The sequence below is a fragment of the Stegodyphus dumicola genome, chromosome 3 (assembly GCF_044657685.1).
Source record: "Stegodyphus dumicola isolate Sdum_Otavi_A_Nest chromosome 3, ASM4465768v1".
In the NCBI taxonomy this organism is placed as follows: Eukaryota; Metazoa; Arthropoda; class Arachnida; order Araneae; family Eresidae; genus Stegodyphus; species Stegodyphus dumicola.
Genome location: NC_140770.1, coordinates 116,595,058 through 116,609,711, shown reverse-complemented (window position 1 = coordinate 116,609,711; position 14,654 = coordinate 116,595,058). Strand labels below are relative to the sequence as shown.

Genomic DNA, 14,654 nt, shown 5'->3' with positions numbered 1-14,654 from the left:
AGAGGAAACTGATGATGATTTGCATAAGGAATAGCGTCAAGCTGCGCGTACTGCTTATTCTTCTTTTGTAGATTCTATTTTTACTTGTGATGAAGTTAATACAGTTATTTCTATGCTGGAACCAAATAAATCACCTGGTCCTGATTCTATTTCGAATGAGATTATTAAACAGTTTCATTTAATGTTTCCTCGATTTCTCCATAAACTTTTTAACGTTTGCCTAAATGTTGGCATTTTCCCACGTGTTTGGAAACATGCTCAAGTAATTCTTATTCCTAAAGGAAATGAGTCTAGGATTCCTCAACTAGATAACCTTAAATGTATAAGCTTACTTCCTGTTTTGGGTAAGTGCTTGGAAAAACTTTTTATTAACAGAATTTGCTGGTATCTCCGTCATGGAGACCTTCTTTCTGGTAATCAGTATGGTTTTACACCTCAAAAAAGTTCTGAAGACGCTCTTTTACGCTTGAATGATATTGTTCAGAGAGGAAAAAAGAAAAACTTGCACACTATTTTGGTCTTTTTGGATATTAAGTGTGCCTTCGACTGTGCGTGGTGGCCTTGTATTCTCTATCTGCTAAAAAAAGTAGAATTTCCAATGAATATTTTTTCACTTGCTGCTGATTTTTTAAATGATCGGGCGGCCAAATTGCAATTGGGCTCGGCTTCTGCAATCCGTCACCTTGAAAGGGGTTGCCCTCAAGGTTCTGTTTCAGGACCTACGTTTTGGAATATTATTATTAATGATCTCCTATTAAAACTGGAAAATCTTGCTTGTTGTGATACTATAGCCTTTGCAGATGATGTTTTGTTTTGCTTCCAAGGTAGGGACCTTTCTGCTACTTTTTTACAGGCACAAGAGACTTTAAATTTCGCCTCCAACTGGTCAAAAGGTTTTAAATTAGATTTTAATCCTGATAAAACCAGGGTTATGATTATTGAAAAGCGAAACATCTGTTATGATGCATTTCAGTTATCTCTCGATGGCACCTCTTTGACTGTGGTAAAGCAAATGAAATATCTTGGGGTTTTTCTTGACTGTAAATTTTCTTGGAAACAACACTTAACTTATGTATCAGAGAAATGTGATAGATTACAGCGTGGATTAAGTCGTATTGCACGTAACACATACGGTATTAATTACAACGTTCATTCGCTCATCTATAAACAAGGAATTGCACCCTTCATTATGTATGGCTCTAGAGCCTGGGGTATATCGCTCAAAAAGAAGATAAATTATAGATATTTACGACGCGTTCAAAGACGGATACTTCTGCGGGTGATATGTGGATATCGTACCGTAAGCTATGAGTCTGTTTATGCAATTTCTGGCTTTCCTACAATTGACATTGCCATTCTTCATTCTATTGCTTATAAGGAAAATATTTCTGCTTCTACTGTCTCTCAGCATGATTGTATTTTACCTCTATCTGATCTCCCTCATCCTCCAGAAAGAAATGCTATTAATTTTATTCAGTTTAGCAATAAAATTGTGGGTGATTCGCCTGTAACTTGCTATACTGATGGCAGCAAAATTGATGGCAAGGTTGGTCTCGCATTTGTTGTCTTCAAAAATGGTCTAGAATTTGAGCACTTTCAATTTAAAATCAGAGATGAATGTACCGTTTTCATAGCCGAACTTTTGTGCGTAAACGTCGCTGTCAAATGGGTCTCTAAACAAAATAGTGCTGTTTCAGACTATCTCATTTGTACTGATTCCCTTTCATCCTTGGAGATCTTAAAATGTATTTCTTCTTCTAATAATATCATTATCAAGATTCAAAAAAAAAAAAAAAAAAAAAAAAAAAAAAAAAAGAATCTAAAGGATAAAAATATTTCGGTTTCATTTTCATTTGTTCGTGGTCATACAGGTGTTGTTGGGAACGAACGAGCCGATTTCCTTGCTAAGACTGCGACTAAGCGGGAAATTGACACTTTTGTCAATATCCCTAATTCCTTCTATAAGAAGGGCATGTATGAAAGCATTGTGGAGTCATAGAATCACGAATTCATTAATTCAAGTAAAGGGAGTTTAACTAGGAGATATTTCCCTTCTATTAAAATGAGATTGTCGTGTCATCATTTCTTTACAAATTACAAATTAACCCAGTTTCTTACTGGACATGGGAATTTTAAAAGTTATTTGAACAGATTTGAGTCCTGAGTCTGTCTGTGACTGTGGCATCGGCGGCGAGGAGAATGTAGAACATGTGCTTCTTCTATGTCCTAAATATGAGAGCGAAAGAAAAGTCTTGAAACTGGGACTGAAAAATTTTAATATTAACTGGCCTCCAGAGTTTTACCAATTTATTTCCGAGAGAAGTGCTTTTAACATTTTTTGTCAATTCATTGTAAAACTTTGTAATCATCCTTGATTTTATTTCAATTTTCTCTTGTTTATTTTGTATTGTGTTTCATACTTACTTCTGTAAGCCCCATGTGATACTATGTGGTACATGGGGAACTTGTTGAGTTTCTTTTAATAAAAAAATATACATTTATACAGTACAACGTCCGTAATCCGGACGTCCATTATCCGGAATGATCTATAACTCTGTAGATCTGTTCCCCGTATTCACTTGTATCTCACAAGACTCTTCAGAAGCAATTTTGAGATATTTTACAACTGTTCCTGCAGAACGTTTTGAATTTCCTACTTATTTTTTAGTGGTATTTTCCCTGTACTTCATGCCTACAAAGACTATCCGAAGCAAATTCGGTTGGATTGAGTATGGAGAATGTGGATGGTATTCTTACTTTCCAGTAGTTTTAGTTGTACTGTCTTTCTGTGAGAATGAGCATGGTCACCAATGTACAGAATGTTGAGACCCACTGCTCATGGAAAATGTTAGCATAATTGTTCAAAAATATGTCTTATCTCTTCTATTTCCACAAGGATCCTCATGCAAAGATATGCCATTTCTATAGTCTGGTTTTGTGGATGATTGTTTTTGGTTATGTGTTCACAGTTATCACTACAACATTTTAAATCTGGAAGTGTTCTTAATTGTAGATCAAGATTTATCTGAGAATATCATTATTTACCATTTCCAATGGTCCCAGGGGCAGTGATCCCTTCATCACTTAAATCTGTGTTGAAGAGAGTAGAATACACTTAAATTGTGTTTTCTTGTGTGTATTTCAATATAATTCACTGAATGACAGATGGTTTGAACACACAGATCTGTAGCACTCTGCAACAGTATATGCAATGTTTATTCATTTTTGCAGAAATATTGTGTTGTGTTATTTTAATGACCACCACTTTGTGCATGTAAGATAAGAAATGTATAAATCAAAATTTTATCTTTAATTTTCAATAGTCCCTTGGCTGTCCTTTTTAATTTGGATATTTTCCTTTCTGTCCTAAAAATAATAACAGCTAAGTAAATTGTTTTTAAACTGTATCATTTCAGAATTAATCTTGTTCGCATGATACTGGCAAAATGCTTCAGGCAATACTGATTTTAAATTTGGGAGCCAAAATTTAGAAATAACCTGTAGGGATAGAGCTGAGATAAAATCGAATCAGTCTGCTTCAGATTTTCAGCTCAGATACCTCACATTCCCTCTCTCTTGCTTCGGTCCTGCCAATCTCTTGCTCTTGGCTGCTGCACTGTCAAAATTAACTGCAGTGAAGATGCACAAATGTGATCAAAATGGGTGTGTGCTATTCAAGTCAGTAATATGCGTGACAAGAATAAAGAAATGTGAAATCGGCACAGCTGTTAACATCTTTTGTATGCCAAGCTCCATCAAAACCGTTTACTAAGTTGAAAGTCTATGTCTAGAAGTTGAATATGATTTGTAGCTCCATCAAAAGCTATAAAACATATTCAACTTCTAGGCAGTTTCTCTTCTAATTCATTACACAGAACTGTTTCTTAGATTTGCAATCTTTTTCAACTGCATCATGCTACGCTTAATGATATCCACTGTTTCAACTTGCCCATCTTCAAGGCCATACAATTGTTTATTCATGAGCACACTCACTAAAATGATGTCATGAAAGCATTTTTATAACTGCTATTCACGGTTTCAAGCAAATAAGCAGTATAATCTGCAAAATCATAACCAAAATTTTTACCGTAACCAACCGAATGCATCTTATTTTGAATTATCAACAGCTTGTAACACATGTTTTTATGGAGATGATAAAATTTGCATTATAGTGTTTTATTCACTTCTCTTTCTGTACTTGTATATCTGTTTATTGGCTTGGTTGGGCAAAAACCAGTCATTAATTTTTTTAAAGTTTATTCCATTTGTATATATGTCTTATGCGAGCTATTACTACTGCATGTTTTGTGATATTCTTTTTGTTCAAGCATTTTCAATTAAAAACTTACTTTTTGTAATAATTCATTATACAATGATAAGTGATTTATCTATGTGATCATATGTATGTAGGGTAACATATAGTTAAATTGGAAATTTTAGTTTATAAATGTAAGTAAATGTAAAAGATAAGTAAAAAAGTTACTACTATTGAATATGCCTGTCTGTAGGTTTTAAATTTTTATTATGTTTTACCTAGGTTTAATGTTATCTCTTCGGCTTCTAAATGGAGAATTAGCTCAACTTCAGCAGGAAAGCCCTTTGCTATTCAAAAATATATCTGTAACTCATAAACTTGGATTTTCGGATGTAATTATGCCAGGTATAATCTTTGTTTATTAATAATAAAAATTTAACAGATACATGTTTTAATTTTGTTTCTTGTTTTGTGCATAAGAGGCTGATAAAGAAAAATTTCTTCTTTCTCTGCATTAAAATTACAGTCTATATTGATTTCTAGTACTAATCAATAAAAATCTGTCATTTGCTATTAATATAAATGATTATTAATTTAAATTGAATATTTAGTGTCACTAAAATATAATTTTTGTAATAATCCAGCATTTCAAAGTTTACATTAGTTTTCATAGATTATATTGTAGAATCCAAATAATCTATTGTTTTATCTTTTTTCTGTGTGTGCTTACCTTCAGTTTTAATAATGGTGTCATATTTTGTGACTAGTTTTATTTTTTAAAATAGTTTTCCAAATGTATATATAATAATTCTATAAATGACTTTAGGATTAAAAAAATAGATACATAGCTACTTAAAATGAGAGAATAGAGAAGAAAAGCTTTTAGATGTGGCTGTTGATTTAAACATTTAATTTCATGATTAAATAAATAGGTTCACATATCATTATGTGTGCACTATGCACTCCACAGTTTTAAACAGCTTGCATATGTCTATTTATATTTTATACAGCAAGCAGTGCAGCTATTATGTACGGCGCGCAATGAACTGGAAGTTGATCTGTCAACACTATCGTTATCTTCAGGGCAGATGTTTTTATTTTATTGTGCTTATAATTCCTTACTAAATGTAGTATTTAATTTCGATGTACTCCGTCTTTGATATGATTTAAATCAAATTCCTCGTCATTATAAATATCACGAATACAAATCAAATAGTTTTCTGGTTGCAATTTTCTAATTTCGGCTATGCGTAAGGTATGCTTTACGCATCCGGGCGTTGAAAAAAATGTTTAATAAAGTAAACAAATAAATATTAGGCTTCTTTTTTGGTAAATTTTGATACCCTTTAGATCATAATTGCTCATTATTTTATAAATTACGGTTTCATATTTTTAATTTTATAATTTCTGCATGCCATCTTACCAGATTTAAACTGATGATCTATAATCCAGAAAAATCGATAATCCGGAATCGCCGAAGTCCCGACGAGTCCGGATTAAAGACTTTTGACTGTAATTGTAGAATTAATGACAATTTAAAAGTTGTTTAAGTGCTACGAAGCCTAATGTGGATGTCATTTGCTTACATTTGAAACTGTTTAGTAGAATTGCGAATTCAGTTTCTGCATTTTTGCCGAGTTGTAAACATTCAGTTTTGTGCACCAAAAAATCTGCCTTTGTGCCCGTTGGCCGAATTGCTTGTTTTTGTGTAGAAACTCTAAATTGTAATTTTTTTTTTAAACTGTATTTAGTGTTTTATGTTTTTTATATTTTACAATTTTTTTAAGATGATGTTTTGAGTTTTTATGTATTTTTGCCTTGCTGCGAAGCGAGAGCTGAATTAATTGAATGAAAATTTTATCTTTAATGAAATTCAATGAAATAAGTTTAAATGAAATGCAGCAAAAACTGTGTATAGTTTAAAAAACCATACATTGAAGTTATGTGGTGTACACAATAGATTTTTTTCTCTTAATTTTTTGGCTATAGCATAGTGCCCCCAAGAAAGTAGGAGAAAGAAAATATAGTATAACTGACTTAAAAGGGTCTGACTTCTAAATTAAGACCCCATATCTCAAATAGCTTAGGGCCTTATTAAGTATAAATCTGGCTCTGGTTATTTTTGTTAACTAGACATCTAAAATTATGATTATGAAGAGGACAAATATGCAATGGTTTTAATAAATTAGTTAGTGAAATTTTACAGAACCAGCTAGTAATTAATGATATGAAGAACTGGATTTATTACTTTAATTTAGTTAACAGGTTTCTTATGGTTCTTGAAAGTGCTTAGGTTTTTGTAAAATGATTTTTGATTCTTAAAACTCCTTAACTTTGGCTAGAATTTGCAAATGGTTCTTAATTTTACTAAGCTAGATTTTTCATCCTCTAGTTCACATTAGTTCTTAATGTTCTTAGTTCTTAATGTGAATTAACATTTCAAATGAACATACACATATGGCTTGTTCCATATGGCTTGTTACAGAGCCATTGCAAACTAGTATTGTAAAAATTGAGGAACAATCTACCATCTGAATCAAAAGTTTCAAGGTGTCTGATTGATTGTTTGCTCAACCTTTCAAAATACACCGACTTCCAAAAGACAAGCTATAAAACTGATAATAAATAAAGAAATCTGCAAGCAAATTGGACCAAACGTGGTCATAATATTTATTATACCACTTGTAAATTAAAATTACAAGAAAGTGTTGTATAGAGTATTTACATTTTGTGACATCAACAGGAACATAAAATCTCCTAAATCTGGACTTGCAAATTAAGATCTAAATAATTTCTGAATAGTGAGTGTGATCTCTCCGAACTGCAATACAGGTCTGACAATGAAGTCTTATGCTGTTTATGATGTTATCGATGAGCTGTATGTGTAGCAATGTCCTTTGACTGCATAATCCAGTTGTAAGCCCATCTAAAATTTTTGGAGGAGAGTTGGAGTCCAGAAACATGCTTCCCAAGAGCTTTCCATACATGCTTAATGCATGTATGGAATTTGAAGGTTGGGAGAGCTTGCTGGTTATTCCACATGGATGGTAATTTCTTCTTCAAGAAACCAGTGCATTAGGTGAGCAGTGTAAGGGCGGGCACTATCTGCTTTTAAAATGATAGTACCGCCAATTATTGCAGCATATGGATGAACAATAAGATCTAATACATTATCTCTGTACATCTGAGCATCGAGAGTTCTATGTGGCCGTACATGCAGGTCTGTGCACCAACCTATACTCCTTCCCATGCTGCATAACCTCATGCATAATTATCCCTTTCTCATATGTTAGACAAGAAGGTACTGAGTTTTTGCTTCTCTCCATATGTAGACACATCAAAAGTCACTCTGTAAAGCAAAGTGGGACTCTTCAGTAAACAGAGGAGACCAGCACTGATTTTTAGACCAATTTGCATGACTATGTGCCCAATTCAAACACTTCCTCTGATGGCACAAGTTAAGTGGGACACCCATTGCCAGTCATTAGCATATAGACCTTTTTCATGGAATCATCTGCATACTTTCATGGCTGATACTGTACTTCCTGTAGTAGAAAAAAATGCAGGTCTAAGGTAAGATGAGCTCAGTCCTATTGTGATGTGCACTAAGTTGCAAATACTGGTCATCTTCAGAAGTGGTAACTCTTAGCCTATCTTCAGTAGGTCTTCAAGATCTTAGCAATAGTTAGAAATTATCTAGACAACCAGCTTACCTTAGAAAGTCAATATTTAGCTATCTTACCACATCAGACTTTTTGACATATTTCTAATTAACATATGGCTCTATATTGCAATTCTGCTGAACTCATTTTTACCTTTGGCCTATTTTGAAACTTTTTAAAATACCGTCTTTTGCTGAATAGTGATTCCCTCCTAAACAGCTGGTTTTACTCTGCATCATACTTACGTAAAGCAATGACAGTGGCATTCTTTTGCATAATTTATTTCTTTTTCAAAGTATTAGTGGATTTATTGCAGTTTTTTATTTAATTTGATACCTAATTTTTGAAAGCCAGTGGATATTATCAACAGAAATACTGTTTGTTTTTATTGAAAAGTAGTTCTTAACTTTGCAACCATTTTTTGACCATGATGAAAACATGACCTTCAGAAAAGCCAAAGGTTGAATTTTATGTAGGTCACATTCAGGTATTCTTTAATAATATGAACAAAAGACACAAAACTCTTAAAAAAAAAAAAAGAAAAGAAAAGAAAAAGAAAATGGAAGGATGTTTTGTTAAAAATCTGTTGGTGTTAGAACAAATCTGGAGAAGGCCAGATATATCTGCGAAGAGCTGAGCTCCCCTATCTCCAGACCTGCTAGGAAGAATGGGGACTATCTAGAACCATTGGAGATGAAATAACCAATAAAAAAAAATGTAATGTTCATGGTGATGATTAACTGTTGAAACAATTTTTTTATCGGACTGGAGATTCTGGTGACATTAATTGATATCTGCACACTTTCATAAATTTTTCAGTCTTTGTAAGAAAATTGCTGTAGTTTTTAAATCTTATTTGCAAAAATACTTTTTTTTTTTTTTTTTTTTTTTTTTTTAAGTTTTGCTTTTTTTACAAATTGGCTAAAAACTGTGGCACTAGAGCAGTGCAGTGGGCATTGTCATTATCATTCATTAAGAAAATTATTACCAGTTTTACCACCAAACAACTTGACATAAGGATCAAGAATCTCATCTCTGTATATTTCAGCATTCATAGCTGTTCTGGGAAAAATTTGTTAGTGTGTTCTTTTAGAATGCTGTCCTTGTGTACTAGGATTCCACCATCTTTGTGCTAATGCTTTTCACACTTGTTTTTGATCTTATTACATGTATTTTGTTTCCTCCAGATTGTAACACATTTGGAACAAACAAAACCAGTGGCGTAAATAAGGGTATGCAAGGAATGCCGTCGCATAGGGGCCCGAAGGCTTAGGGGAACCTTAAATGTCCTGCTGAACTACATTTACATGTTTAAACTTAAAAGACAGATTCCATTACATATATATAGAAGATTTAATTCATTTTCCCTTGATGAGTTCGGAATTAGAATTTCAATAAAAGAAGATTAATTATTATTTTTATAGTTTTATCTTGTATTTTTTTCCCCTTTTGCTTTTCATTTTTATTTTTAGAATTTGTACTACTATAAATTCTTATTTTAATTTTGATATGTTTTGATTTTGTGTTAAACCCCTTTTTTACACGATTGTTAATATTAATGTAGTTGAGGAATAGCCTTGATTTGACTCCAGTTTACTTTTAACTTTAGAATCTTTAAGTATATGTGATAATAGAATTCGTTTTCTTTTAAGTTTTTAAGGACCCCCTACCTATATGGTGCAGTGACGCAATTCTCTGTGTATGACGCAGATAGGAGGCCCTTCGAAGCACCTGAAACAGCTAAATTCACGTGTTTGCAAAAGTTAAAATTCCAGCATTCGACTATGAAATAATAATTTAATGACCTACTCCAGTTTAGGAATAGCAGTGAGAGGAAAATAGGAAAAGTTCCTTTGTATTCCTTAGTCTCAAACCTGAAAATTATTAAAGGCGACCCTCTAAAGGAAAGGTTTCTCCTTTTACAATCCTAAATTAAAAAGCGGTGGAAATGGATATTAATTGTAACTATTTATTATTAAGTAATTATTTTATATATTAATTTGTTTTTGTATAATTCACATTATGATCGAATAATCAGTAGACATATTTTCTAAGCATAAATCAAAGAAGTAACTAGGCAGGACTCTGGTACTTTGGAATGAAGTTTGCAAGTTAAGAGAAATCGTGGTATATTATTTGCAGTTCGTAATTTTCATAATATGTCATTCCGGTAGCGTTTAATTTTGTTCATATGTTGAATCTATTACTATATTTTCCATTAAACATTAATCCAAAAATCAGTCCTAATATTCAATTTGAAATTGAATTTATTAATGTGAATGATTCTTAGAATTTAATATAACATGTATTTCGTTGGTTCGCTATAAACGGCATATTGTTTTTCAAATTGTTGCCACCAAATAATTTCACCCTGTATTATTTTTAAAGAAATTAAATAAGGAAGAATCTGCATGCTTGAATGTATAATTCTCAAAATGTAAAAAATGATGGTACTTGCAACCTGTGCAGTCGCACCAAGAGGCAAGGTAAGGGACAGAAACATTTTGGATTTAGAAGCATGATTGACATTACAAAATGGCAAAGTTAAAGGCGGATCAATTTTTTTTCTCTGTTTTTTACACTAATAAGCTAAAGGGGGGAATCATTCGTAAGTATTAATTGCTAACTCTAGAATACATGCTTTTCTTTCTTAAGGACACAAAATCATTGACGTAAGTTGAGCAGTTGTGGCATGAAAGGACTTGGCCACACCCCCATGTCGAAATGCCGTTCTAGTCCAGGAAACGCAAAGATTTTATGGCACCACATTTGGAAAGGAGAGATTTCCCGTTCGGCTTAGGGATCTTTGAATGAATTCAAGGTCTGAAAAAAAGGGGGTAGTTTTACGAAAGGCTAACAAACACACAGATGTTCAAACATTAAGCGGCCAAATATTTCAGTTAATTTCCGGCGTAAATTTAATGAAATTTTCTTCATTCATTTTATCGAAATTCGTTACTTTTTCACTCATGGGGGTAGGAAATGGAATGGATGAATATTTTTACTTGAAATAATGAGTAAATAAATATTTATCCAATTTTTCATATCAAAATTTTCAAAATATTCTTACATTGCAGATAAAATGCAGATTATGAATTCTTTAAAATCCCTAATCAAGAATTAAATCTGAAAGCACAGAAGTCGTTTGAGGATTTACTTGATTTGCTTTAGAAAAGAGAAGACTGTAGTGTTTCTTAACCTGTAAATTACCCGTCTACCAAAAATTCACACTTATCTGTAAAATATGATTCTGAAGTCATTAAATTTTTTTTGAAAGTAATATATTAATCTCTATTCGTTTGAAAAAAAATATAATAAATTACAATTTTTTTTAACAACGTGAAACATTTAAGAGTATAATTGAGTAATGCGCAATAATTTGTACGTTATTTAAACGGAATTGAATTATTATAAAGCACTCCAGGACTATTTGCCTAAGGGTAAGAACACCTTCATGGAGTACTTTCTAATCGTTATTTGAAATGAAATTTTACAATTTTCTTTGCTTTTAATTTACTTTCCATAGCATCCAGTACCTGAAATCATCAATAATAGTATAATAATGATAATAAAAATGGCATCGCAGGTATATACTACTTCATAAATTTCGATAAATTAATTACTGAAAATATTAAACATATCAATGGCAGCATTGCCTTAATAGTTTTAAGTTGCATTTCAACATCTGAAAGAACGCGAATTACATTGCTATTTTCACTACACAAACAAATGGAATATTTAAAAAAAGAAAAAGAAAAAGAAAGAAAAAAAAAAGAAAAAAAAAAACGCTTCCCCGTTATTGCAATATTTCAATAATTTTTGCAAATTAAAAAATTTAATTAACACGTTTTAATAGTAAATGATGCTATTTTCACTCATAAAATCCCTTTGCACATTATTCTCTGTCATTTCGGCATCATTGCATAACTTTTCTAAGACATAATTAGCTTCCGTTAACATATGTTCCCATACATTATATTTATTTTTTATATTTTTGTTATTAATAAATTAATGGTTAAGATAAAAAAATTGATACTGCTTAATTTATAAGCAATGTAAAGACTGGAAATCTGAGGTCATTAATTTCTAAGACATAAATAGCTTTCTAAGACGCAAATAAAACAGATAACAGTAATCATAAATATTAATGCTCCTAAAATATATCTGCTTTTCCTAACTGATTTTTGCTCTCTGATCCACCCGGGATACAAAAAACCTATTTTCATTAAATGAAGTTTTGCGCATTTCTCTACGAAGTATGCAAAACTTGTTTCATACAATTTTATTTTTACTAATTATGAAGAAACTTTATACTTGTTTCCTAAACAAGTATTTATGTGTACTATTTTTAGAATCCATGTGGCAGAGTGTGAGTACTCATCTTCAAATATACGTTAGTGTCAATAAGCTTAACTTTAAATTATTAAACATTTCTGGGACCTTGAAACTTGGAAGGGAATCGTCATATTTTCCCACAGTGGGTATTTAAATTTAGATAAATCCTCAGATCATAAGTATTTTGTTGTGATCATAAGTACATATCGATAAAATTTGTTTCTACCTGTTTATGATTTAATCGTAAACTTGTGAAGAATTTCCTAAAAATATTCGAATATCCATATTTTTTACTGTTAAATATTTAATAATTATACATTACTGAAATGCATTTATAGTACAGAGGAAATATAGAAATATATTGCAGGTGATGTATTATGTATCATTGGAATACGACAATAATAAAAGTACAATTTAACTGAAGGGTAAAAGAAAAAAACAGATGTTTCAGCGTTTTAAGAGGGAAATGGACAATGGGCATCTTTACAGAGTAAAGTCTTGGATGAAAGTTTTACTGTGACTCAACTTGGGAAGACACTTGAAATTTATAGTGGAGGCGGGGTCCCTTTCTTCGTTAAACAGCTGCATTGAAGTGTGAAACGGTACCCCTCAAGTATACTTGTAAATTGGCTGATGACTCAGAACTGTAAACTAAAACTTTCTCTTATTCTAATGTCATTTCTCTAGTCTGTGGCGTAAACAAACAGAAGTTTTTCTTTAAAATTAAATTTCAAAGTGATCTCAAATATAATTCTTCATTATAAAGCTAAGTTATTGATTTGTAATATCTAAATTAATCATAAACTAAATTCTTATAAATTAAAACTTGCTAAAAATTCAATTCAGCTAAACTTTTAATCCATTTATCTGAAAAATCCAAAATTATCACCATTAACAATGCAAATGTCTACTAATATTAATAACGTATTATTATATTAACATGAAATGTTTTTATGATAAATATGAAATATAAATATAATCTATGTTTCCATACATTAAGAAATATATATGTTATATAACAGGCCAAAATTAAAAAAAAAATTTTTTTAAACACGTCCTGCGCTATAGTGCAGGATCGATCAACCAATCAATCCGTTCGACAGTCGAAAATCAATCGACTTGAATGGAGCTCATCAACATCTAAAAAGCGTTTTTATTAATATGCAAGATATGAGAAACAAGTTTGAAGATATTATGAAAGAAGCTGAGTTTATTGCAAATAAATGGGGCATAGAAACTAAATTTGAAAAAAAAAAAAAAAAAAAAAATGAGAAAATAAAGAACCTAAAACACTGTCATTGTGAACAAATACGTAAATTATTAATAATGTTTCAAAAATACAGAAAACATATAAAGAAGACTTGTGCTGGAAGTACAACTTTTATTATTTATAAATACTTTCAGAACAGAAATCCAAAATTTGAAATCCGTTAAGGATTTAGCTAAATTAGCAATGGTAAAATATTATGACATGAGAAGCAGTTATTCAAGAGTGTGAAATTCACTTATATTGTATTTATCATTACCTGTAACCACAGCCACGAGTGAGAGGTCATTTTCAATACTGAAACTAATAAAAACATATTTAAGAAAGAGTATGACACAAGATCAGTTGTCAAACCTTTCACTATTGAGCATTGAAGCTCAGATGGCTGAGAAAATGGACGTCCAAATATTGATAAATAATTTTGCGGAAAGGAAGGTTAGGACACGCAAATTTTAAAAGAAGGATTTTTTTCTTTATGATGAATTTTGGCCACCAATGTTATCATTACACTTATAGAGTGATGAAAAAATTAGAGAAGAAGAGCAGTACGGACTGAGGAAAATTAAAAGGAAACAGTAAAAAACTTTAGCATTCATATTTTTTATAAAAATCATGTATTCAAGTAGTTTAGTGTACCAAAAGGTTTTTTTATAAAGACAGAAAAAATTATACCATACATATTTTCTTCAAAAATTGTATCTTCAAATAGTTTTCTTTATGAAGTTTATGATAAATATGTTTTATATTTAACAAATGTATCATTTACATTATAAAAGTTCTTATTTATTACTTGTATATTATTGCATAAATCATGTTTGTAAGCTGATTAAATCACAGAGTACTATATATTAATGTAATAGCTTTTCTGTACGTTTATCAATTATCTTGTCTGTCAGTTTATAATTAATTATTCATAAGTTTGCTAACTTAAGTGAAAAAACTTACATAGGTGCAGATTTTATATGAAAATTTAAAACATTAGTATGTAAAACTTCTTGGATTTTATATAAAAATCTCTGCAAATCTGGGCTTTCTTCCTTTTCTTAACGCTATACGTCGACATGTTCCTCTTTTTATTTTCATAGACTTATTCATTTATTATCAATGTACATCTCAGTGAAAGGAGAGAAAAATC

The 14,654-nt window shown here is 31.2% G+C and overlaps 1 protein-coding gene across 2 annotated transcripts in view; it reads left to right on the top strand.

Annotated features, from left to right (window-relative positions):
• Positions 1-14,654, top strand: part of spg (dedicator of cytokinesis spg) — a 267,982-nt gene that overhangs the window by 82,806 nt on the left and 170,522 nt on the right. For both annotated transcript variants that reach the window (XM_035372971.2, XM_085813220.1), the window contains one exon: positions 4,538-4,660. In XM_035372971.2, the coding sequence (XP_035228862.2) occupies positions 4,538-4,660 (123 nt within the window). The remainder of the gene's footprint in view (positions 1-4,537; positions 4,661-14,654) is intronic.